Source organism: Artemia sp. Qi Xiang Cuo, chromosome 12, assembly GCF_049724085.1.
Source record: "Artemia sp. Qi Xiang Cuo chromosome 12, ASM4972408v1, whole genome shotgun sequence".
Classification (NCBI taxonomy): Eukaryota; Metazoa; Arthropoda; class Branchiopoda; order Anostraca; family Artemiidae; genus Artemia; species Artemia sp. Qi Xiang Cuo.
Window position 1 is genome coordinate 60,183,504 of NC_142805.1, and position 27,432 is coordinate 60,210,935.

General features: G+C 36.8%; 2 protein-coding genes across 6 annotated transcripts in view; one reads left to right on the top strand and one right to left on the bottom strand.

The window, feature by feature from the left end:
* The window catches only part of LOC148946359 (uncharacterized), a 57,813-nt gene extending 56,277 nt beyond the window's left edge, over positions 1–1,536 (bottom strand). The window contains exon 1 of the mRNA XM_089098388.1: positions 1,478–1,536. Coding sequence (XP_088954514.1) covers positions 1,478–1,482 — 5 coding nt within the window. The 5' untranslated portion in view covers positions 1,483–1,536. The remainder of the gene's footprint in view (positions 1–1,477) is intronic.
* Positions 1–27,432, top strand: part of Rab3GAP1 (RAB3 GTPase activating protein subunit 1) — a 350,147-nt gene that overhangs the window by 200,306 nt on the left and 122,409 nt on the right. The window contains exon 1 of one of the 5 annotated variants that reach the window (XM_089098389.1): positions 15,545–15,673. The exons of the other annotated variants lie outside the window; for them this stretch is intronic. Coding sequence (XP_088954515.1) covers positions 15,588–15,673 — 86 coding nt within the window. The 5' untranslated portion in view covers positions 15,545–15,587. Of the gene's footprint in view, positions 1–15,544; positions 15,674–27,432 lie in introns of those variants that run through there. 5 annotated transcript variants of the gene reach the window in all.

A 27,432-nucleotide genomic window follows, 5' to 3' on the forward strand; every position in this document is an offset into this window, starting at 1 on the left:
CTCAGGGTTCGATTCCCGTAATCCCGTTGTCACCTCTAAAAAGACCAAACAACCAACGTCGATTTGACGCCGTATGCGCTATCACTTGCTCTGGAGGATATTAATTCTTTTATCCTAGTGATCATGGATATAGTCTGTGTCAGTGTAAGGTTGTATAGGTCCAACCAGAAGCCCTTCAAGTAGAATCTGTGAACAGATTTGAATAAGATTGCAAGCCATTTCTTTTTTTTCAAAGTTAGGACCTATTCTTATATTATCTTTTAGGCATTAAAAGTACGTAAGGAGTGGAGGTAAAAGCTTAAACCTCCTCCAGGAGCCCATGTCTGGTCTGTATTCATCAGTTTTGCAAGATTCATCCACCTAGCACAAAATAATCTAAGTTCATAATAAGTTAATGTCGTTAAGGGGAGATAAGAAAAAGTCAGGTCTAAACAGGTCTAAACGGGTCTAAACTGGGTCCAATTAGGTCTAAACAAAAATTGTTTAGACCTTAATTTTTGTCATTCCTAAACGTTTGGTTTACTACATTTCTTTTCAACAACCAACAAAAAAAAGTTTTGTTTAACGACACTTTTTCCAATTGTGAAAACGACCCTTCTTTTATATCTATTTCTCTACTTTCCTCCTGTTTTATCTTTTGTAGATATTTTATGAACAAAATAATATTCCATATTTTACACTAAAAATTAAGTTATGGGGTCGGCTATACTTTATTAAATCCGACGTAGCTAGGGGTTTTGTCCTACCTTGGAGAGTAATTAAGTTAGGTAAATGAAAATCTCAGGAAAACATCCAGCGCCTTAATTATCTCATGGAAAGATATTTTGGAACTCCTACCTCCACTGCTCCTCCCTCAAGAGGGTACTGACCTTTGATAATCTTTGTGTTACAAAAGTGAAACCTCACAAAATATATCTGTTGCTCCAAAAAAGCACAAGAGAAGTGTTTTGAGCCTCATACATTTGCTCATTCCCAATTGATAAGGTCTTAAAGATTTATAAATATGTTTCTTAAATTTAGGGAAAAAACAAGATACGGCTTAAAATTGTACCGAAATCACAGGAATTGCGTTTTTTTAAAATGCAGGCAATGAAAAAGAGATGGAAAACTGACTAAGGTCATTTAAAAAATCTTCTAAGTCCTAGAAACATGAAAAGGGTATACATAGTAGCTTGGTAATACCTATCTGTGATATGTTCTTGACCCTGTATTTATTCCTGAAAGCTTCATTCACCTAACTCAACTACTTTCGAAGATAGTAAGAAGCCTCTAGACTAGGATTATTTTTCATGATTACAAGCCAGGAGCTTGCCCCCCCCGTCCATGATTATATGCTTGGGCCATAATATCTACCAATGACATCAATCAAGCTACTCATGTTAATTCTAAAACTTGAACTTGGTTAACAGAAGTTAAATTGAGGGTATAACGCTAATTATGCTGATGTAGATAGTAGTAGGTTACTAGGTCAACTCACCCCATAGTTGCATTGATTAGATCCTACGTTTACCAGCATGAGAAGATACTCATTCACGGGTCGACTGATTCAAAGATCTTTTTGCAATTCCAGCATCAGCCAGAGTATCTTGGTTACCTTTCGGCTAAGTTTCGCTGGCAAGCAGGTGTCTCAATTTGGAATTTGTAGGACGGAGTTTTAGAGGGGTAGACCACTTCCAAAATTTGTATGCACCCTTTGGTGCGTTCCAATGGTGGTTGAATTGTGCCACACATGATGTGAGGGGACCCCGGATGACGTAAGTGTGCCTATGCATGGCGCGGAGTACGCCACGCGCGGTAGAGCAATAAGGGCTTTGCTGTGTACACCAAGTCGTGGGAGGTTCGCAACTCCTTTGAAGCTTCAGATAGTTTACTACTTTACATTTCTGCCTTTTTTAGACTGGAGGGCTTACTTTAGTGAGAGTTGAAGACTGGGCTGGATCAGCTTGCATTCAATTGAGACATGTGATCATATTCTTTGTATGTTTATTTCTATCAGGGAACGTCTACGGTTTTGATTTATTATGGTAGAACATATATTGTGCCGTTTACCATGGAAATAGTCACTTGCAAAAATAGACAGCTTTTGCCAGTTTGAATTGACCTCCAACATTTTTTATATTAATTTTTGTTTGACATAATGTAATTATATGGAACTTTTTTTACGCTTATTCTTTGCTCCATAATGTCTTATTTATAACAGTGAAATAACGAGCGACCCATCCTCCACGCATTCCTTTTTATGCTGGGCAGAGCCAGTTAGGTTTTTGGGGGCAAATATAGAGTTTAACGCCCTGCCACTCCATCAATACTGTAAACATTACGATTTTTTCCCATTAATGTTGCAATTTCAGCTCGTTTTGCCGACCCGGGCTCTTAATTCCTCTAGCCCCCCTCTAAATCCATCTTTACTAATAATACTGCCATGGTAAGTGAAGCTATCCACTTGATCGGTCTTTTTGTTACCCAACGTCACCTTTTCATCTTTACTTATTCCTAGCCTTTGCGACTTTTTGCCCTTGTAAGCTTTATTCTGCTTTTTCAGATCATTCTGTTTTTTACCTTTCTGGGCTTTACTCTATTTTTGGGAAAAAGAGTTTTAGTCATATTCGAGCGTCTTATTTCTGCTTCTGTAAATTATTTCTTTATCTTTTTCTTTGGTATACGAATCGAAAGATGGTAAATAAGAAAATAATTTAAATTAAGTATATATATACTTAAGATAGTAAATAAGCAAATACCTTCCGAATATTATTTTAAAGCTGACTGGTTTATGACGACCTTTATCCGTTATTATGTGAAAAAAACTACGTTTTCCAAAGAGTTAAAGAGGCTGAGTCACACGTTCGAACCTTAAAATGTACAGGGATTAGGAGGTGCAGCTGGGGGGCTGCCGCCCCCCAAACCCCCGCTTCCGTATATGAAAAGGGCTGTGCCCTCCTCAACGCCTTGCTCTTTACGCTAAAGTTTTTATTGTTAAAAAAAAAGAGTTCTGAGAAAGTCAAACTTTAGCGTAAAGAGCGAGGCGTTGAGGAGGGCACAGGCCCTTTCATATACGGAAGCGGGGTTTGAGGGCGACAGCCTCCCAACTGTACCTCCTAATCTCTGTACGTTTTAAGGTTCGAACTTGTGACTCAGCCTCTTTAACTCTTTGGAAAACTTAGTTTTTTTCAAATAATTTCTGCACGGTTTTGTACAGTTTATTACTTATAATAGATTGGATTTCTTTTTTAAACTTTAGTTTAAAAATAAAATAATATAACAGAGTTTCTTTTTTAAACTTTAAATTCAGTATATAAAAAATTTTCTCTGACAGCGAATCGAACCCGGATCTTCCGCCTGCCAGTCAGGAACAATGACCATTGTACCACAGAGACACTTGTTATATTATTTTAGTCTCTCGTATCTATTTTTGACGCAAGCAAATCCTCACAAAACTTGATATTTTGTTTTTGGAAAATAGGGAAGGAAGGATATGATTGAGCTAACATTTTGAGGATAAGCTTCCAGGCCCCAGGAAAGCTTATCCTCTACATTTCAGCCTGATCAGACAACGTTAAAGGGGGTCTGTAGTGGGAAAATGTAACATGGGCTCTTAGAGGAAAACGAGGTTTTTTGTAAATGTAAATTCGGGGGATAATTTTTTCGGTCTGAAAATATCAAAAGACCTTAACAGGTCGAATTCCGCTTTGAATGAGTCCTCATTCACTCGGATCCGTTGCCAACTGTGGCCTGTAGGCGTGGCTAATAAAAAAAAATGAACTTTAAGTGGCTATGTCGGGTTTTTGGAAAACAGGGAAGGAGTGATCGGATTGAGCTGAAATTTCGAGGACAAGCTCCCGGGCCCCAGAACAGCTTATCCTCTAAATTTCAACCCTATCTGACAACGTTAAAGGGGAGCTGTGGTCGGAGGGTCGAAACTTCCGGCCCACTTTTACACATGAAGATAAAGTCGGAGGGGGGTGAAATTTTGCACGTTTCTTAGTTGGAGCTTGGGCTACAAAATGCGATCACCGCTGTCTCTCTGTGACCACTAGGACCCGAAATCGCTTAACATTGTGGTGGGTCGCCTCTTTAAAGAGGCACAAGTGTGCCTCTTTGATGACGGTTTATGACGTTACTTTAAACACAAAAACGGTTACGCGATTAAAATTTAGAAAAATTAGTGCTTGAAAAGGATGAAAAGGAGATAGGAAGGTAGGAGGGGGTAGAAGCTCAAGATACGTTTCCATTATTTCATTGTCTTTACGATTTTTTTCGAATGATTTTCACATAATTCCCCCATTCTTACAATTTTTGACATAAAGAGAAAGAAAAGAAGAAAAAAAGAAGACTATGAAAAGCGTCACAGGTTATTTTTTGTTGTGACGCTACATATTCACTTTTGATCCCCTAAATTACTATTCTTTTCTTACTCGGCTTTTGTGTTTTCAGTAAAGCGCTAGTTTTGTATAGTGAAATATCATCAGTTGGTTTATTTGTAATCTCATCTCATGTAATATCATCAGTTGGTTTATTGATATATATTTCGTTTTAAGTGATTGTGAAGTAATATTTTTTGTTCGTTTTAATTTTCAACTTCGCTCTTTACTTAGCTCAGAACAACCTTATTTTTTTTAAATTAATTTATCTTTTAAGTCGGCTAATTAGCTAGTTGCAATATTCCTCTAGAGACCCCGTTTAATCTTTTAAAAGGGGTTTTATGCAATCTGAACTTTAATTCACAAGATACGTGGATTCAATCTTAGATTTTAGGTGCCAATTAGGCGGATTGTCTTCCTAGATTTTACCCTCCCCTCGGTTTTAGAGAATATGCACCTTCATTGAGAAAATGGAAAAAGTCCCATGTCCCCACCCTCCTCCTCCAAAACATCTTCGTGAAATAGCGCCCGTGTTTGTACAATATGTAGTTCTTTTTTTGTATTAAATAAAAAAAACAAGTTTTTTCAACTGAAAGTAAGGAGTAACATTAAAACTCCAAACAAAAAGGAATAATTCCGTATATGAAGGGGTTGCCCCCTCCTCAATACCTTGATCTCCACGTTAAAGTTTTTTTTAGCACTTTCAAAAAAGCTTCTAATTCTAATTAAACTTCCTGTTTCAGGAGTCGTTGTTAAGGAATTGGGAAAAACAGTCAATATTTAGCGTAAAGAGCAAGGTTTTGATGAGGGGGGGGGGACCCATTTATTGAAACCAGAATTATTTATGTTCGTTTTGAATTTTAATGTCACCTTACTTTCAGTTGAACAACTATTTTTTTTTTAATCTCTGATCGTTTTTCAAATAATACCGGTAGATCATCCTCCCCTTTTATGAAAAATTCCCTCCCCCACGGAAAACTTCTCCATGGAAAGTTCCTCCCACGTGAAATACCTCCCTCCGTACAATTCCTTCTTCGCTGAAAAATATTATTCGTAAACAATGGAAGTTTTGTAACTTACAGCCAATTCTCTAGGGTCTCTGAGGGGTCATATTATCCCCAATGCATATTTATTGAAAATTTCAACTGTACTGAACGAAACCACTATTTCAAAATTTTGATCGGGCGACTTTGGACAAAAAGGGGCATGGGAGGGGGCTAGCTGCCCTCCAATCTTTTTAGCCACTGAAAAAGGACACTACAACTTTTGATTTATGATTAAATGAACCCTCTCTTGGTCTTCTGGGATAATTGGTTCGTTACGACCACCCCTGGGAAAAGCATACAAAAAAAATATAATAATAATAAACACGCATTCGTATTCTTTATTCTGGCAAAAAAGGCAAAATTTTACATTTGTGTACATAGGAGCTTCAGATCTCTTTAGTAGATTTTTATAATATGCTGAATTTGATGGTGTGACTTTTATTAAGATCATTTGATGTTTTGGGGGTCTTTCTCCTCTTTTTCAAAAATCGAGCAACTTCTCAGGCTCGTAACTTTGGATAGGTATTATCAAGCTTAATTGATTTTTTGCATTTTGAATCAGCATCTAAATTCAATTCTTTTGATCTATCCATTGCTATCAAAACTATTTCTCAGAGTTTCGGTTACTATTGAGCTGTGTCACTCCTTACTTACAGTTCGATATCATGAACTGTCTGATTGTGGTTTTTGCTCACGAACTTTTTCGTGGGAGTAAAATTTGTAAAAAAAAAGACTACAAAAATAATAAAACATGAAGTACATCATTGACTTCAAAAATAATAAAACGTGAAGTACATCATTGGAAAATATTGACAGGATCTTGAGATTCCAAGGAGCCGGCCTCAGAGTCCCTTTCTATCCCCTTGAATGTTATTGTCATTTACTTGTATACCTGTTTCATCATAGGAAAATATTGACAAGATCTTGAGATTCCAAGGAGCCGGCCTCAGAGTCCATTTCTATTTTCTTGAATGTTATTGTCATTTACTAGTATACCTGTTCCATCATAGGAAATTATTGACAAGACCTTGAGATTCCAAGGAGCCGGCCTCAGAGTCCCTTTCTATCCCCTTGAATGTTATTGTCATTTACTTGTATACCTGTTTCATCATAGGAAAATATTGACAAGATCTTGAGATTCCAAGGAGCCAGCCTCAGAGTCCCTTTCTATCCTCTTGAATGTTATTGTCATTTACTAGTATACCTGTTCCATCATAAGAAAATATTGACAAGACCTTAAGATTCCGAGGAGCCGGCCTCAGAGTCCCTTTCCATCCCCTTAAATGTTATTGTCATTTACTTGTGTAACTGTTCCATTTACTTGTGTGGAAAATTGACGAAATTTTGAGATTCCAAGGAGCCGGCCTCAGAGTCCCTGTCTATCCCCTTGAATGTTATTGTGATTTACTTGTATACCTGTTCCATAATAGGAAAATATTGACAAGATCTTGAGATTCCAAGGAGCCGGCCTCAGAGTCCCTTTCTATCCCCTTGAATGTCATTATCATTTACTTGTATACCTGCTCCATCATAGGAAAATTGACGAAATCTTGAGATTCTAAGGAGCCGGCCTCAGAGTTCCTTTCTGTCCCCTTGAATGTTATTGTCATTTACTTGTATACCTGTTCCATCATAAGAAAATATTGACAGGATCTTGAGATCCCAAGGAGCCGGCCTCAGAATCCCTTTCTATCTCCTTGAAGGTTATTGTCATTTACTTGTATACCTGTTCCATCGTAACGAAATATTGACAAGATCTTGAGATTCCAAGGAGTCGGCCTCATAGTCCCTTTCTATCCTCTTGAATGTTATTGTCATTTACTTGTATAACTGTTCCGTGTGTTGCTTAAGGTTCTTCTAAAACTTAACTTGAGAAAATTTAGACATCACTCGGTGTTTAGAATGTCTTCTTTTGAAAGAACCAAAATGTATGTCAACATAAAAATTGTAGTTACGTGTTAATTACGTTGCAAACTTAGAATAGTCATGTAAATCTACCCTCCAGATGGACATCCATAGAAGTTAAAATTTAGTCTCATTCATTATTGCCGTGTGCACATCACCCACATTTGTTTAGTCATATTGCTCACACCTATTGCTCTCAACTTTGTTTTAGAAAACGGGAGATTTCTGAAGTCACGCTTTCTATTGTTGTAATTTTAACATGAAGTCTAAGTATTATAATATAAAGTTGTTATTTAAAGTATAACGCTCATACAATTTAAAAAGACTAAGTGTCTGCTAAAATACTCTGGGGTATTCTGGGGCTGAGACGACCAAACTTACTATGGCGGGCTTAACATCTTAAGATTTATTTTTCTTATTTTTCAGCTCCTATTTGAAAAATATTCACCCTTTGGCCAGGTATGTACCAAGGAGTATTTTTTTATTCTGTGGGGGGGGGTGGTGTAATAATAAAAAGAACAAATTTTATTTGATAATTTGAGCAAGAAGTGCCCAGAAATTCAGAAAAATTTATGATTTGGGGAGACCGTGATTCCAAGGTTTCCTACCTATGTCCCCGCTTCTGGTACTATTTTTTTTTTGCTGAAAATTCTAAGGTTTGGTGCATATGATGTACCATTTGGTGTTTTTTCAGGTTTTCTTTTTTTTTCTGGTAGTAATAACTTGAAAACATTTTGTCTTTCTGTTCTCCTTTTCCCCTTAGATCAGAGGCAACACTACAGCATTGCTTATAATAAGAGCCATAATGCTTTAGTGTTTTGTTATTCATTATTTATATTTTTTTCCAGTGGCACTTCATACGGAAGGGGTGGTCGTATAAACTTCAGAGGGGGCTCATTCACTTGGAAATTGGAAGTTCTAGTGCTCTTTTTAAGAGTCAAAGGTGATATGAGGGTAACTAGCCCTCTCCCAGCCCTTTATTCCCCAAATGCATTCGATAAAATTTTGAGATAGCTACTTTGTTAAAAATACTTCAAAGATCGGATAAGAAAAACTTCGGGGTCGACACAACCCCAAGAGCGCGGAGGAAGGGGTGTAAGTTATGTTCCGGGGACGTTTTAGGTTTTTATGGCAGATTTAGTCGTATAAACTTCGGAGGGGGCTCAAATGATTAGAAATTGAAAGTTATAGTTTTCTTTTAAGAGTCAGAAGTGATCGGAGGGCAAGTGCCCCCCCCCCACCCCCCAAGAATTTGGGATAGTGATTTTTGTTAAAAAATAATTCATGTATCATATACCAATGTTTCTGGGGTTGACACAGCTTCGCAAAGTCCAGGGTCAGGCGTTTTGAGTTATTCCCCAGGGGCATATAAGGTTTGATGGGAGGGGTTACCCATCGTTAACATAAAGTTTTATGGAAGGCGTGGTCGTATAAACTTTGGAGGAGGCTCATTCTATTGGAAATCAGAATTTCTTTTGCCCTTTTTAATAGTTGGAAGTGATGAGAGGGAAACCAGCCTCCACCCTTCGCGCGCTTTTTTCCCCAAATGCATCCGATTAAAGTTTTGAAATAGCTATTTTGTTCAAAATAGTCCAAAATTCAAATAACTATAACCTAGGGGTTGAAAAACCCCCAATAACCCCCGGGACAAGGGTTGTAAGTTGTCAATTGTTATCTTAAAAGGTTTTAGTGGAAGGGGTGGTTGGAACTTTGGAGGGGGCTTATTCGTTTAGAAATTAAAACTTCAAGTTCTTTTTTTGAGAGTCAAAAGTGATCAAAGGGTGAACTTTTTTTTCGTTTTAAGCTTGATTTGCATATTCAGTCTAACTTTTACTCGTTTTAAGATTTATTTATTCATTCGTAAATTACCTGTTGTATGTTTGTTTGCTATGCTTTTTTATTTAATTTTTAGTTTCATTTATTCTATAATAGGAATTTTTTGATTGTTTTGAGTTTGAGAATTGTTATAGATTTTTATTTCTGCTGATCTTCGGTTCATTATGGCCTTTACTTTTCTTTGAAAAATTTCTTTTTTGGATTTTTTTTTTTTAATCAATTACAATTTGAAACCGATGGTCGTAGAAAGGGAAGTGATGAACCATTCAATTTTTAATCCATGATAGGTCTAATGAATACTTCTATCGGTACATATCTGTTATAGCAACAACATTCGAGAAGTGAAGTTAGGTTAATCCTAATGAAATATACCTACTTAAATATACCTAACCCAAATACCAACTAAAATATTTTCTTAAAGTATACCTACAATGTAGTATGTATGTACTTTCTCACGCTAAGCTGAAAGAAACTACAGAAAGAAACCGGTTTTGTTCGGTCAAGAACTTGAGTTTTCTTGCTATAACAGACAAGTACCCTTCTATCGATAACCGATATAGTTCATATCTGCTGGATTTTTTATTTTCATTGAAAAAATCCCTTATTTTATTCTTCCTCTAAAACAGAACGTTCGATCGTCAAGTAAAAATGACAATAGAATCTACAGAAAGAATCTACAGAATCTACAGAAACTACAGAAAGAAACCGGTTTTTTTCGGTCAAGAACTTGAGTTTTCTTGCTATAACAGACAAGTACCCTTCTATCGATAACCGATATAGTTCATATCTGCTGAATTTTTTATTTTCATTGAAAAAATCCCTTATTTTATTCTTCCTCTAAAATAGAGCGTTCGATCGTCAAGTAAAATGACAATAGAATCTACAGAAAGAATCTACAGAAACTACAGAGAGAAACCGGTTTTGTTCGGTCAAGAACTTGAGTTTTCTTGCTATAACAGACAAGTACCCTTCTATCGATAACCGATATAGTTCATATCTGCTGGATTTTTTATTTTCATTGAAAAAATCCCTTATTTTATTCTTCCTCTAAAATAGAGCGTCCGATCGTCAAGTAAAAATGACAATAGAATCTACAGAAAGAATCTACAGAAACTACAGAGAGAAACCGGTTTTGTTCGTTCAAGAACTTGAGTTTTCTTGCTATAACAGACAAGTACCCTTCTATCGATAACCGATATAGTTCATATCTGCTGGATTTTTTATTTTCATTGAAAAAATCCCTTATTTTATTCTTCCTCTCAAATAGAGCGTTCGATCGTCAAGTAAAAATGACAATAGAATCTACAGAAAGAATCTACAGAAACTACAGAGAGAAACCGGTTTTGTTCGGTCAAGAACTTGAGTTTTCTTGCTATAACAGACAAGTACCCTTCTATCGATAACCGATATAGTTCATATCTGCTGGATTTTTTATTTTCATTGAAAAAATCCCTTATTTTATTCTTCCTCTCAAATAGAGCGTTCGATCGTCAAGTAAAAATGACAATAGAATCTACAGAAAGAATCTACAGAAACTACAGAGAGAAACTGGTTTTGTTCGGTCAAGAACTTGAGTTTTCTTGCTATAACAGACAACTACCCTTCTATCGATAACCGATATAGTTCATATCTGCTGGATTTTTTATTTTCATTGAAAAAATCCCTTATTTTATTCTTCCTCTAAAATAGAGCGTTCGATCGTCAAGTAAAATGACAATAGAATCTACAGAAAGAATCTACAGAATCTACAGAAACTACAGAAAGAAACCGGTTTTGTTCGGTCAAGAACTTGAGTTTTCTTGCTATAACAGACAAGTACCCTTCTATCGATAACCGATATAGTTCATATATGCTGGATTTTTTATTTTCATTGAAAAAATCCCTTATTTTATTCTTCCTCTAAAATAGAGCGTTCGATCGTCAAGTAAAATGACAATAGAATCTTAATAGTGACTTCTATTTTAGAAGGCTATTTTAACTAATTAATTCTTTCAAACTCTCTTCTGTTGGAGACGTTTGTATTTCAGCCAAAGGGAACACATTTCTACGGGTTTTAATTTGAGTTGAAAAAAATTGCTTGTTTTATTCTTCTTCTGTAAATAGGGCATTCACCTTCTAGCAAAACTAACTTTCAAATGTGAGTAGCCTCTTTTTTAAAATATTTTGTCTTATGCGTAAAATTATTCCTGACATTTGCTTAAAACATAACTCATGAGATTATAAGAGCATCAGCGTGTACTTGCATATAATAAGCTTAAGCTGCTATTTGAGGGGCTAATAATGACCGTCGCAGGTGTCCCTTCCTTTGTGCCTCCGGCTGTGCCTCCGTGCCTCCGGCACACCTGAAACAGCGTGTTCCTGGAAGCGAAGGAATACAGTTTTATCTTTGGCTTATGGAAAGCGTACGGCGCGTTTTTTACGACGGCAAACTTTCTCCTCTTGAGAGGTTATCTTTACTTGGTCGTGTTGTTTACTGCGTTCGACATTGGAGATCCTGGGTCCTAAAAAGTGGACATTGTGCTTTGAACGAGAATTTTATTATCACAAAAAACCTTTGCCATTGCCTAGAGATAAATATGCATTCCCTAGTGCTTCTCATTCGTTGATTCAAACGGCTTGGGCTCGAACGTCTTTTCAAACTCTCCGACATGAATAGCCAACCGTGTGAAGATTCTTTAGGAAGATGCGGTCTCAAACCAGCACTTACAGTACTGTAATAAACTTTTCGTTCCTCCAACTTCTACATCGAATTTGTCGATATGAAAGTATAACGGATTTTGAAGCTCAATATTCTAATGAACAGTTGTCCATGCCCAAGGCCAAGCGAGCTAGATTCATTGGTGTCGTGTCTGTCAGTTCCGATTTTTCTTTGCCCGGGGACGATGAAATCAAGCTCGATCTAGGGTGAGCTCATATTGAAAGCCAGCGAATAATGAAAGCCTTGATACCCGACGACGTACTTTCTGCTTTCGGTCACCCAGTACCGAATGTTCGTCTTTCTGTACTTCACGACAGTGACTCAGACGATGACTCAGAGGAAAATACTCTGTCCGATAAGCAGGAAAAGGCTTCCGTGACTGACACTGAATCGGGTTCGGAAAGTGGCGGCATCTTTGAAGATTTGCCAGTGATTGCTCACTGCGTGAAACACCAAGTTGAGAAAAATTGGGTTAGTGAGCCTGTGACGAACATGAAGAATTCTAGGTTTTGTCTTGTCAAGACTTCTGACGGCTCCATAACACCAATAAAAAAATTCACGCTGTTGTGGCTTCTGAGCAAAGGCTCTGAGAATCTGAGTAGTGACCAATTAAAAAGGGTGATGATACAGGGCTGACGAGTAGGACTACGTGAGTTGCCACAAACCAATGCTGAGGTCAGTGTGAAATCGGAAATGCGTATCGGTGAATGGTGCGTTTACAGACCGGTTGGCAGGGGAAAGAGAGTATTAGTTGGGCGGGTCATACAGTTTGGCTACTTGTCTGGGCGAAGATGCCACTCTGTTGACACGCAGAATTTGGCGATGCCGTTCCCTGACGACATTGGAATTCTGTGCGAGTGGTTCCGGCTGAATGCTGATCTCACATTAACTGCCGCATTGGTAGACCAGGGTTACTGTTACTCCAGCCTGTATATCACGCATTCAGCAGAACCCGTTTCTATGGAAATCGGCACCAACATTGTCTTTGGCTTTGACTCAGACGTCTTCACGAAGCTGAATTCATTTATCCAGAAGAAAGGGTTCCACTTTTTTGATGTCTCGTCAGCATCGCAATCAGCATGTTAAAAATGGCACCTAAACCTAAAACTGACCTCAAGACCATAACCACCACCATCGCCATGTTCTGTGTGTCAACAGAAGGAATTTTGTTTAACATTTTCAGTGGTAGTTGTTATTTTTTTTTCCTCCCTCCTCCTCTCCACTCAGTGATATTTTAATACAAAAACATATAAATCTTACAACTTTATACATTATCATATCACCTAAACTTCAAAAATTTTTTTATTATATACCAGTCAATGTACTAGTGGACATGAAGGCACGCGATCGTTTAACTTTTTTCTTGCTAAATACCTCTCGCTCCCCCCGGTTCTTGACGTCCTTCCCCCTCTCTAAAACACTTTTTCGGTAGCATTTTTACCTCCATTCCTTGAACTTTAGACTCTTCAGTGTTCACACGCCCGAAATTGAATTTTAAAAGTTGTTTTCTAAAAGGCTTTCTCTTACAACTTTAAAATTTACAGATCAGTAGAAGACTTAGTAGTAAAAGACTTAGTGTTTATACTTTTGCTAACCGAGCTTAGTTTGATTTACTGAAGCTCATTTGTCCAGTTTCTTAGGGTTGTCATTTGAGCTGTGATTATAGAGATGATTACTGAAACGTACCAATAAATATCTGAGAAACTAGTTATTTTTTTTAGTTGGTTGCTTTACTTAGAGCGTTTTACTAATAACTCGGTAGTAACCGTTTTTCTGACTGTTGCTTTACAGTTTTCTCTTCAAATACCCAAAGGCCTGGGTTTAATACCCAGAAAGTTAGATTCTAAGTACAGTCAGGAAAAATGAACCTATATGTTTTTGTGATCCTATTAAGTCAAAGAAGCAGATACCTTTTTTTTAGCATAATTAAGAATCCAAGATCCAGGTGTACGTCATGGCACAACCTCTTAACATAAAAGCAGGTATGATAAAAGGGAAAGGGACGTGTGAAGACGTGATAAAAGGCAACTTTTACCGCTGGCCAAACCATATTGAATAGGGCTGTGAAGCGTGACGTCAATTCTAGGGCGGGAAATTCAAATAACGGTGAGACACGGATGCGTAGACACGTTTTTTCGGAACTTCGGTGAATTGTTTTGGCCTAAAAAGTTTGTCGTAGATCTTACTTATCCACCAGAATATTTTCACGTCAAAATGAGACTAGAAATATTGACAATCAGTTGTTAGTTACAACTAGAAACCACGTTTCACGGTACTTTGAATTTCGCTCCTTGCTTTTTACGTCATCACCGCGCAGCCCTATGTTGTATAACTTAAAAACCGTGTTCTGGGATTTTTTTTTGAAATTTCGGGATTTTTTATTGAAGAAAAATCGGAATTTAATTTTTGAGCTGGTGGCAACGCTGCATGTGTAATAGGAAAAAGTGATACCATCAGTGCCATCGTAGGGTTATATAGTTTTTGCATGGATATCAACAACTTGCAGTCCTCCGTTCTTCTTCTTTAGGTACATATCAATTGTTTCCAGTCTTGGGGGTTCTTTTCCTTGACAAATAAACCCATAAATGATTTTTTCCAAGTTTTAAAAGATCGCTTTTAAAGATGCTGAAATATTCGAAAGATACCGAATAACAGGCAAGCTGTATATATTTACATATTGCGCCCTTTGGAATATGCCTCCGGCGTGCCTCCGTGCCTCATGCCTCCAGATGTCCCTCAAAATGCCCAGTTGTTAACCCCTCGCTGCTATTCAGATTTCACTGTAGAATAAGGGAAGCTCATTTAAAGGCTAACTTCGAAATTGAGTTGCACTTACAGAGCTAGAAAACAGAAACAGATGCCCAGTTCTAAAAAATCTCTCCATCAATCCTGAGTTAGGAATTTATTCCTGAATTTGAATTACCCTTAATGTATGCCTATCTACCTTAGTTGTGCCCTATGGTGGAGGATAAGCTTTAATCAAGAAGTGCAAATAATGATTTCTATGCAATCATGAAAAAGTTATGCCAGCTTTGCCTCTCGCAAAGACCATCTGTCTTGGCATTACTCTAATTAGCCCTCTCTCTCAAGTCTTTCATCGCTTCCACCAAGTTTGTAATTCAAAAATCAACTAAATTTAGGAATTTTTAAATCACTATGGACTTTTTACAAAATTGTGGTAAAATTGCTATAATTATACAAGAGCAGACCATGCAACAAGCTAAACTATAGAAACTATAACCATGATTTCGAAACCAAAACTTTAGCGTGACTCCGGGTTGAGGGTTAACTCTAACCATGAAACTTTGTAGTATATGGCCTCAATTCTGTCTTACACCTCCGCGTCTGCGCATCAAAAAACCCTCTGCCAGCACAAGTCCCCTATATACAACTTCCGAGCTTCTTAAGCCCCGTCTTGATTGGTGTAGTCAGGGTGCAATAAGGTTAATTTGCAGATAATGTGCAATAAGGATTCTATAACTTAGGGGCCTTACAGTGCATGGCGGAGAATAGATTTCGCCATGTCTTAATTCAGGCATAAGATGGTTAGAAGAGACCAAGCCGTACCTCTCCTTAATTGGCCTCCTTATAAGAAGACGTAAGACAACTAGAAGAAATCACATATTTCTATACTCCTGAACCGGTATTAGTGGTTTTAGTTAGACAAGGTTTTGTGAGGCAGCAACATCATTAGTTCTATCTTTGAGGCCATCATAGGAACCAAACAGCCAAAATATTCGAAAGATGATCAGAGGTGTTTTTCTAAAACTAAGGATATTGTATTTTTGGCTAGATTTTCCGTGGGGGTGCTTCGATAAATTTTTGACAAGGTGAAATTCATCCGTCCTCTTATACGCTAATACGCTCCTATACGCTCTATACGCTCTGGTCCTCAGCCCCTGAGGACCAGAGGATATGTCTCTGACATGACGCGGAGTTGGAAGTGAAAACAGTTGTAATCGTTATTATTTCTGTTCTTCAGTAGATAAGTTTGAATTGCAGAAATTCTTATTTCAAATTTACATACAACTTCTCACACATTTTGAGAGCACTCTCAAAAGGAGTTTATCCGCTTAGAAGTTAATTTTGTAGTCATATTCCCATAAAATGATGCCCAACGTCACTGCTGAAGGATGTTGCCCATTCAATCCCCTTTCACCCCTTTTTTGTGCATCAATATAAGGGGGCTATTCACGACAGGCCGCGTCTTAACGGCACAAAACATGAGTGTCAATCATGTATATCCTGTGGAAAGTAACGCTGGCTTATAAGACCCGATTGTGAAAATCGATGGCTGGCGTTTACCTCCCTGGTGATTACCCCCCAGAAAATCCCCCCGGAAAATATCTCCCGCGGAAATTCCCCCCCCCCGAAGTAAATACCCCCGGAAAATACCCGATTATGAAAATCATCGCTATGACGACTGAAAAAGCAAGTTATTTGAAAGTGACCACTCTGCCATTGTTCTAATCAGCTTATTTCAATTAACTTGCATTTAGAAAATAAGGAAAATAAGAAGTAACACTTTTCACTAGCGGAATGTATTCACTTTCAAAATCTAGCCAACTGCTGTCCTCTTACGAATATCGGCCTGTTGATTTCCGCTTGTCATGAACCAGGTGGAGAGCTAATTCAGCTAATCGCCCTATAATTTGCCTGGTACTTCTCTGTTAAACGGAACGCACTCAAGAATTTTGCTGTGTAGGATCTAACAGAAACCGGTTTCCCTTCCTGGATCGATTATGATTTGCTTGTTTTGAGTGAGAAAACTACGATGTATGTATATTTTTATTAAATATTTAATATATAGAGATGGTCAGGGGTTAGGTTAGGTTGCGGTAGGTATTTAATATAATATGACCTGCGCGGCCCGCTTTCCACAATTCTTTGACGTAGTTTCCATAATTTTGCCTCTAAAGTATTACATTATCATTTGGTTTTGGTACATTTCATCAGGATTAACCTAACTTCAGTTATTGAGTGCGTTCAGTTATTAAGAGCATATATTAAATATATAACCTAACCTAACCCAGGGGCGGATCCAGGATTTTTTAGTGGGGGGGGGGCGCAAATAGGTTGATCCGATAAACTTGCGTTAGGAGCAAGTTTGATTAGCGCAAATTTGCGTTAATTAAGTAAATTACACTACTTTAGACTACGTTAGGGGGCGCCCCCTCGCCCCTCCCCTGGATCCGCCACTGACCTAACCTAGCTACCTTTTAGTCCCCCTAAACCCCAAAAAACTAAAGTTTAAATATTTGTCACGGATTGAGCAATATCTCACTATGCAGCGGAAACCTGTTTATCAATAGCGGCGTTGAAATGTCAATGCGGTCTTTCTTTCGTGTTCTTTCTTTAGCACAGTACCAACATTTCTTAAGAATTATTTTAATTCGTTAATAATTAGCATTACCGCACCGCGCACCAGCACACCAGCACCAGCACACCGTGGTAGTCACGGCCTTGTGTTTATTGCATAACTACGGTGTTTTTGCTTGTGAATATAGTTTATCTTATCTTCTCATAGGCAACAAAATTAACAAAAAGCTTCTTCCAGTGAAAGCGTGCCGTTTAGAATAATTTCACCAAAGCCTTCTTTGAACTCTTCAAGCTTTTCCGTTAATTCACTACCACTTCTTTTTCTGTTTATTCCCTACCAACAAATGCTGTTCCCCTCTTATTTTAATGCGCACCTTTAATGCGCAATGCGCAACAAATGCTGTTCCCCTCTTATTTTAATGCGCACCTTTAATTCGCAATGCGCAACAAATGCTGTTCCCCTCTTATTTTAATGCGCACCTTTAATGCGCAATGCGCAACAAATGTTGTTCCCCTCTTATTTTAATGCGCACCTTTAATGCGCAATGCGCAACAAATGTTGTTCCCCTCTTAATTTAATATGCACCTTTAATGCGCAATGCGCAACAAATGCTGTTCCCCTCTTATTTTAATGCGCACCTTAGTTTTTCCTGTATCCGTGGAATTATTTTATCGCTTACTGACACCCGGTACCCGTAGACTTATCGCTTAGCGATTCCTGTGCCGCAAACCAGATGAACAGTAGCTGGTAGTATCTGCCTTCCTCCTGACTACTTGAACGCGATAAGTATCCATTACGCGAATAATATGGCGTAAACGTTTGGGTCGGGGAAAATCTATTTGAAAAGATGCTTCAGCCTATTTGTGAGTTATCCCGCCAAAGTAAATTAGGAAGTTTACATGGGTTAGGTATGTTACAAATCTTTCTTTAAACTGTTCAGTTTTTGTGTTCGAGTCAATAAATTAGACAAATTCTGCATTGAGTTTTTTTTAATCGTTTAGGCTTTTTTTTATACATGTTTACATTTGTTTTATTAATTAGACAGTCTTTTTACAGAAATAAAACGTTAGTGGTAGGCTAGTAGCAAAAAATTAACGAAGTTTTCCGTACTCTATTAAAAGGATTGATCCGTTTCGGGCAGCGTAAAAAAATTTAAACGTTACCTCGTATAAACTTAGATGCTGCCAGTTTGATAAAAGGAAATAAGCCTCCTCACTGCAAAATTGTTGACAGGGCCGTATCCAGGATTTTGTTTAGGGGTAGGGGGTGGGTAAAAAAAACTTTAAAAAATGCATAATTTTTTTTTTTTTATGTACATTTTTTTTATGAGTTGGATAAACATTTCGGGGATTCAAACCCCCTAGCCCCCCTGTATACGGCCATGATCACAGGTTTATCCCTGAGTGTATACATTACAAATTTAAAAGTGTGTTTTCTTATGTTTACGTTTAGTTTAAAAAACAAACTATTTCCAGAACTAGAAAGTTAGTGGTAGTAATTTAAAAGAATTAGTTATAAAATAACAAAAGAGTTTTGTACTCTTCTAAAATGGCTGATCCGTTTCAGACAGCTCTACTTCGAATGTACCCTCATATAAACTTTGTAGCAGTTTGATAAAGAAAAATGCCCCCCCCCTCTCCTGCAAAATCGTTGGTTTATCCCTCGAGATCTGCTAAGCAACATACGAACATAATTTGATAGATTTTAGAGATGTTCTAGAATCCTAGACCTCTTTTCCTGACTTCAATAACGTCTCCTAGTTCTTAACGTGTATAATTGCAAATATACCGAAATGAGTCATGGATATAATTTGGCTATTCCATTTCATAATCCGTTCTATATATTATAATTGCAGATAATGTGTTACGAAATAGGATTGCCAAATTGCTGAACAGGTTACTGACACCTGCTATAATAGGGCTCTGTAATCTAAAACCATTGGGGTTTTTATTTATTCGGTCTGGTCTGTGTAGCATTAAAAATTAAACTTGACGTTTTTTCCGGAACGAATAACATCTAACAATATGAATGAAAAAACGAAGTATTACTTGGCCTGAGACCAGTTTTTTTTTCTGTTGACGCTCAACGTAATTTGTCGCTCTTCCTTCGCCCACCCCGCAGCCTGAAACAAATTTGCTACTGAACCGGAGAACAAAATAAACTGATTAGAATTAGACTTTAGCGCTAGGACATGGCTTTAACGGGTTCGCCCAGGGATATACGAATATAAAAAAGACCAAAAAACATACAAAAATACTTAAAGTTTATAGTATTCAGGTAGGGCATAATGCTTCTCTGGCAAAAGTCTTTTGTCGAAGTCAGGACCCCCCCCCCCTTCACGAAAGTCTCTTCCCAATTTGCTTCCGTGTAAAAAAAAAATGTTATGCGGACCATTGGCAGGATATGGCTCTTTGCCGATGTAGCCATAGAAAGGGCAACAGCCAAGCAAAGGGGTGTTAGATAGCGTTCGTCTTTTACTTTCTAGGACCGAATAAACTTTCTAGTTAACTTTCATTTAGTCTGTTATTATGCGTCAATGTACTCTGCAATGTATAATGCAATGTCTGTGATGTAAATTTTTCTTTCCATTCTTCTAAATTTATTTACCTTTTTTATTTGCTGTTTATTGAGCGTCTTTTCTTTCTCCGAAATGCGAACTCAGCTCAACTGGGCTTGTGATTTTTTAAATAATTCTTATCTTATTTCAATAGTATTTACCCTAAATAAGAAGTTCGGTTTAAATTACAGGGTTAACTGGGTTATGTTTTTATAAAACAAAATTTGTAACTTCATCTTGGGGTAAGAAGAGGCCAAGTGATCTACGACCTTCCCCTTTTTTCAGGGGACAGAATAAGAAAAATTTAAGCCAGGTTTTGACAAGGAAATATTCGATTTCGCATTGTTTCCTATGTCTTGACCCCCTATGGATTTGTTACACAATCTTGTTGTAATCATTGTCATCATCCCATAGGTTAAGATATATTACTTTGCCCAAATCCTTGTCTATTTTGACCCATAAAAGTGTTTCAAGAAGATATAATTATATTCAAGATAACCATTGGCACTTGTAAAGTGGTTATATATCAGTAAAAGATGCCAGCTGCATTCCATAACAGGATAAAGAAAAATTACTTTTATTATTTGTAAGCAGATTACTTTGTAGGCTTAATTTTGATATTTCAAATGAAGCTTGGCTATGATTAATTGATGGGATCTGTTACAAGACAACATCTTTATTCATGGCATGGATGACGAATGGCATAGTATCTGCAGATATCAGAAGAAGTCAAACTTTCATAGATACTACATTTAATAGCAAGAAACCAAAACGGAGTTGAAAAATACCACTTAATCGGCTTAAATTGAAAATCGGCTAAAATATATTTACTATATTTAAATACAACAAGCCAAAAACGGTTGATTAGTACCACTTAAATTGTTAAAACTGTAAAATTGACTGGAGTTATCAGTTAGCTAAAATCTACTTGGTTACTGTGTATAAAACACCCAGCCAAAAAGAGTTGATAAATACTACTCAGCTGGCTAAAACTGCAAACTTGGCTAAAACCTCTATAACTACTATATCTAAGAACTAGCAGCCAAACAGGGTTGATAAATTCCCTTCAATTGGCTAAAACTGCAAACTTGGCTAAAACCTCTATAACTACTATATCTAAGAACTAGCAGCCAAACAGGGTTGATAAATTCCCTTCAATTGGCTAAAACTGCAAACTTGGCTAAAACCTCTATAACTACTATATCTAAGAACTAGCAGCCAAACAGGGTTGATAAATTCCCTTCAATTGGCTAAAACTGCAAACTTGGCTAAAACCTCTATAACTTCTATATCTAAGAACTAGCAGCCAAACAGGGTTGATAAATTCCCTTCAATTGGCTAAAACTGCAAACTTGGCTAAAACCTCTATAACTTCTATATCTAAGAACTAGCAGCCAAACAGGATTGATAAATTCCCTTCAATTGGCTAAAACTGCAAACTTGACTAAAACCTCAATAGCTACTATAAATAACACCTACCTGCAAACAGAGTCGATACTACTACTAACAACTCACCACAGCACCAAGCTGCCCAAGGCCAACACAGCTACGCACGCTCCTCCACCAGCCCAATCTATTTAAAGCCTCCCTTTTTACATCCTCCCACGAAGTTCTCATTTCCTTTAAATCTTTCCTTATGACGTCCTCCCACCCCAGACGAGGATGACTTGCTTTCCGTTTAGCCCTACACGGTTGGCTGCAAAGGACAATCTTCGACAATCTCTCATCTTTCATCCGCACAACGGGCCCTAGCCAACTCATCCTTTCTTTCATTGTAGCCCTAGGAAGCGGTATTGAACCACATTTTTCGTACAGCCTAGTGTTTGAAATACGGTCAGTCAGCCGGGTACCCAGAACAATCCGTAAGCAATTTCTCTGGATAACATCTAGCCAATCTTCATCCGCTTTTCGGAGGGCCCATGCTTCAAAGCCATATTTGACCACTGTCATCATTGTAGCTTCCAATATTCTAATCTTGATTCGCAGACTTATCTTCCTATTCTTCCAAACATTTTTCAACTGTGAAAAAACACCCTGAGCCTTGGCTATACTACTTTTAACATTTTTACTGCACCCACCGTCTTTACTAATAATGCTACCTAGGTGAGTGAAGCTGCCAAACTGATCAATTTTATCGTTACCGAACGTTACCTTTTCATCTTCACTTATCTATAACCTTAGTGACTTAGTCTTCTTAACGTTAATTTTAAAAACTATTCTAGCCCCCTGAACTCGCAAAACCTCTAAAAGTTCATTCATTTTGCTCACACTTTCATCTAGGATCCTTAAATCATCAGCATAATCTAAGCTCAGGATCCATACAAATGGGGGTAGAACACCACCCTGCTTAACTCCTGATTTAATATAACACCAGCTGCTAACCTCATTTCCTACTTTAACCGCAGCAGTGTTATTCTCTTACATAGCACTAATCACTTTAATATATTTGTCTGGTATACCATACAAGGATAAAACCTTTGCTAAAGCTCTTTTATCAACAGAATCGAACGCTTGCTCATAATCTATAAAACTGAGGACCAAAGGTGTTTGACAACTCAGGCACTTCTCAATTATTAACCAAAGAGTGAAAATTTGGCTGACACATCCTCTAACTTTTCTAAAACCGCACTCTTCTTCTCTTAAAACCTTGTCTATGGCATCTCTCAGTCTATAAAGTATCGTATTACTAAGTAATTTGATACCTACAGAGACCAGACTAATGCCTCGATAATTACCACACTCACTCTTATCACATTTCTTATAAAGTGACTTAATTAAGGTTTTACTAAAATCGTTAGGTACTTACCCCTTTTTCAAAAATCATATTCATAATCTTCAGTAACTTATTTCTAACCTCATAGCCGCCGTATTTAAGAAACTCATTTACCAAACTATCAGCAACGGGAGCCTTATTATATTTCAATCCTTTTACTACTGTCGCTAATTTTTCCTCACAAAACAAATCTTCTTTCACATCCAAGGTATCACAATTTTTTTAATTTTCCTCTATATCTTTTACTGCAACTCTATCTCGGTTAAGCAAATTCTCAAAATATTCTACCCATCTCTCTTTAACTCTTTCATTATCACTAATTGTGGCCTCATTCCTATCTTTAACTGGGACAAGTCCGGATTGACTACTCCCTCTCAATTTATTAACATGCCAGTACAATATTTTACTATTATGCTCTCTGGGTACATGTTCCAGATCTTAGACAATTTTATCCATGGCCTCAAGTTCCACCTTCCTTAATTCATATTTTAATACTTTCTCCACTTTCCTTACATTCCTTTTGTTCTTATACGATGTATAACTCTTTTACAAGTCCCTTCTCCTTTCTATTAAACATAATCCTTTCTTTCATTGTAGCCCTAGGAAGCGGTATTGAACCACATTTTTCGTACAGCCTAGTGTTTGAAATACGGTCAGTCAGCCGGGTACCCAGAACAATCCGTAAGCAATTTCTCTGGATAACATCTAGCCAATCTTCATCCGCTTTTCGGAGGGCCCATGCTTCAAAGCCATATTTGACCACTGTCATCATTGTAGCTTCTAATATTCTAATCTTGGTTTGCAGACTTATCTTCCTATTCTTTCAAACTTTTTTTAACTGTGAAAAAACACCCTGAGCCTTGGCTACTCTACTTTTAACATCTTCGCTGATCCCACCCTCTTTACTAATAATACTACCAAGGTAAGTGAAGCTGCCCACCTGATCAATTTTTCCGTTACCCAACGTTACCTTTTCACCTTCACTTATTCCTAGCCTTAGTGTCTTAATCTTCTTAACATTAATTTTAAAACCTATACTAGCACCCTGAACTCGCAAAACCTCTAAAACTTCATTCATTTTGCTCACACTGTCATCTAGTATGCTTAAATCATCAGCATAATCTAAGCTCAGGATCCATACAAATGGGGGTAGAACACCACCCTGCTTAACTCCTGATTTAATATAACACCAGCTGCTAACCTCATTTCCTATCTTAACCGCAGCAGTGTTATTCTCTCACATAGCACTAATCACTTTAATGTGTTTGTCTGGTATACCATGCAAGGATAAAACCTTTGCTAAAGCTCTTTTATCAACAGAATCAAACGCTTGCTCATAATCTATAAAACTGAGGACCAAAGGTGTTTGACAACTCAGGCACTTCTCTATTATTAACCAAAGAGTGAAAATTTGGCTGACACATCCTCTAACTTTTCTAAAACCGCACTCTTCTTCTCTTAAAACCTTGTCTATGGCATCTCTCAGTCTATAAAGTATCGTATTACTAAGTAATTTGATACCTACAGAGACCAGACTAATGCCTCGATAATTACCACACTCACTCTTATCACATTTCTTATAAAGTGACTTAATTAAGGTTTTACTAAAATCGTTAGGTACTTACCCCTTTTTCAAAAATCATATTCATAATCTTCAGTAACTTATTTCTAACCTCAGAGCCGCCATATTTAAGAAACTAATTTATCACAATGTTAGCACCGGAAGCCTTATTATTTTTTAATCATTTTAGTACTGTCGCTAATTCTTCCTCACAAAACAAATCTTACTTCACATCCAAGGTATCACAAATTTTTTCATTTTCCTGTATATCTTTTCCTGCAACTCGATCTCGGTTTAGAAAATTCTCAAAATGTTCTACCCATCTCACTCTAACCGTTTTCTTATCACTAATTGTGGCCCCAACCCTATCTTTAACTGCGACAAGTCCGGATTGACTTCTTACTCTCGATTTATTAACATGTCAGTAAAATTTTTTAGTATTATGCTGTCTGGCTACATTTTCCAGATCTTAGACAATTTTATCCATGGCCTCAAGTTCCACCTTCCTTAGTTCATGTTTTAATGCTTTCTCCACTTTCTTTACATTCCTTTTGTTCTTATACGATGTATAACTCTTTTACAAGTCCCTTCTCCTTTCTATTAAACATAATCCTTTCTTTCATTGTAGCCCTAGGAAGCGGTATTGAACCACATTTTTCGTACAGCCTAGTGTTTGAAATACGGTCAGTCAGCCGGGTACCCAGAACAATCCGTAAGCAATTTCTCTGGATAACATCTAGCCAATCTTCATCCGCTTTTCGGAGGGCCCATGCTTCAAAGCCATATTTGACCACTGTCATCATTGTAGCTTCTAATATTCTAATCTTGGTTCGCAGACTTATCTTCCTATTCTTTCAAACTTTTTTTAACTGTGAAAAAATACCCTGAGCCTTGGCTACACTACTTTTAACATCTTAACTGCTCCCACCGTCTTTACTAATAATACTACCAAGGTAAGTGAAGCTGCCCACTTGATCAATCTCTTCGTTACCTAGCATCACCTTTTCATCTTCACTTATTCCTAGCCTTAGAGACTTAGTCTTCTTAACATTAATTTTAAAACCTATTCTTGCACCCTGAACTCGCAAAACCTCTAAAAGTTCATTTATTTTGCTCACACTGTCATCTAGTATGCTTAAATCATCAGCATAATCTAAGCTCAGGATCCATACAAATGGGGGTAGAACACCACCCTGCTGAACTCTGATTTAATATAAAACCAGCTGCTAACCTCATTTCCTACCTTAACCGCAGCAGTGTTATTCTCTTACATAGCACTAATCACTTTAATATATTTGTCTGGTATACCATGCAAGGATCTTTGCTAAAGCTCTTTTATCAACAGAATCGAACGATTGCTAAAAATCTATAAAATTGAGGACCAATGGTGTTTGATAACTCAGGAACTTCTCAATTATTAACCTAAGAGTGAAAATTTGGCTGACACATCCTCTACCTTTTCTAAAACTGCACTCTTCTTCTCTTAAAACCTTGTCTATGGCATCTCTCAGTCTATAAAGTATCATATTACTAAGTAATTTGATACCTACAGAGACCAGACTAATGCCTCGATAATTACCACACTCACTCTTATCACATTTCTTATAAAGTGACTTAATTAAGGTTTTACTAAAATCGTTAGGTACTTACCCCTTTTTCAAAAATTATATTCCTAATCTTCAGTAACTTATTTCTAACCTTAGAGCCACTATATTTAATAAACTCATTTACCAAACCTTCATCACCTTGAACTTTATTATTTTGGAATTCTCTAAGTGTTCTTGCTAGTCCTTCCATGAAACATAAATATTTCTTCACATCCAAGGTATCACAATTTTTTTAATTTACCTCTATATCTTTTCCTGCAACTCTATCTCGGTTTTGCAAATTCTCAAAATGTTCTACCCATCTCTCTTTAACTCTTTCCTGATCACTAATTGTGGCCTCATTCCTATCTTTAACTGGGACAAGTCCGGATTGACTCCTCCCTCTCAATTTATTAACATGCCAGTACAATATTTTACTATTATGCTGTCTAGCTGCATCTTCCAGATCTTCGACAATTTTATCCATGGCCTCCATTTCAAACCTCCTTAGTTCATGTTTTAATGCTTTCTCCACTTTCTTTACATTCCTTTTGTTCTTATACGATGTATAACTCTTTTACAAGTCCCTTCTCCTTTCTATTAAACATAAAGCTTTTTCACTAATATTCTTAGCTTCAGTCCTAGCTTTCTTCCCTAAGACACCTTCGGCAAGTTCACAAATTATTTTTCTAAAATTACGGAGTCGAATATATATATATATATATATATATATATATATATATATATATATATATATATATATATATATATATATATATATATATATATATATATATATATATATATATATATATATATATATATATATATATATATATATATATATATATATATATATATATATATATATATATATATATATATATATATATATATATATATATATATAAGAGAACTAGCAGCCAAAAACAGTTGATAAATACAACTCAATGGGTTAAAACTGCAAACCTGGCTAAAGCCTCCATAGCTACGACATATCAATAAATACACTTCAATTGTTAAGACTGCAAACTTGGCTAAAACCTCCATAACTACTATATATAAGAACTACCTGCCAAACAGAATTGATAGATACACTTAAACTGGCTAAAACTGCAAAGGTAGCTCAAATCTCCTTAGCTACTATATATAAGAACTAGCAGCCTAGAAGAGTCGATAAATACAACTCAATCTGTTAAAACTGCAAACGTGGCTCAAACCTCCTTAGCTACTATATATATATAAGAACTAGCAGCCAAGAAGAGTCGATAAATACAACTCAATTGGTTTAAACTGCAAACTCGGTTAAAACCAGCGTAGCTACTATATATAAAAACAAGCAGAAAACTCCATCAGCTAAAACTACAAACTTTGGCTAAAACCTCCAAAGCTAATTTATGTACGACCTAATAGCCAAGAAGAGTCGATTAATGTAACTCAATTGGCTAAAACTGCATAGTTGGCTAAACCTGCATAGCTACCATAGATAAAAACAAACAGCCAAAAAGATTCAATAAAAACTACTCAATCAGCATAAACTGCAAACGTGGCTAAAACATAGAAAAACAAGACCTCAAAAAGAGGTGATGCATCTCATCCAATTGCTAAAACATTAAAAATAAATAAAGCTTGAAATTTCAGTGTATATTAAAACCAAAAGCCTATAAAACTTGATACATGTAAACAAATATATACTCGTGTATTTTAAAGCAGATAAATCCACATATAAAAACAAAAGAGACTGCTACAGTTAAAGCAAAAAAAAAACAAAAAAAAACAACCTATTGATAGA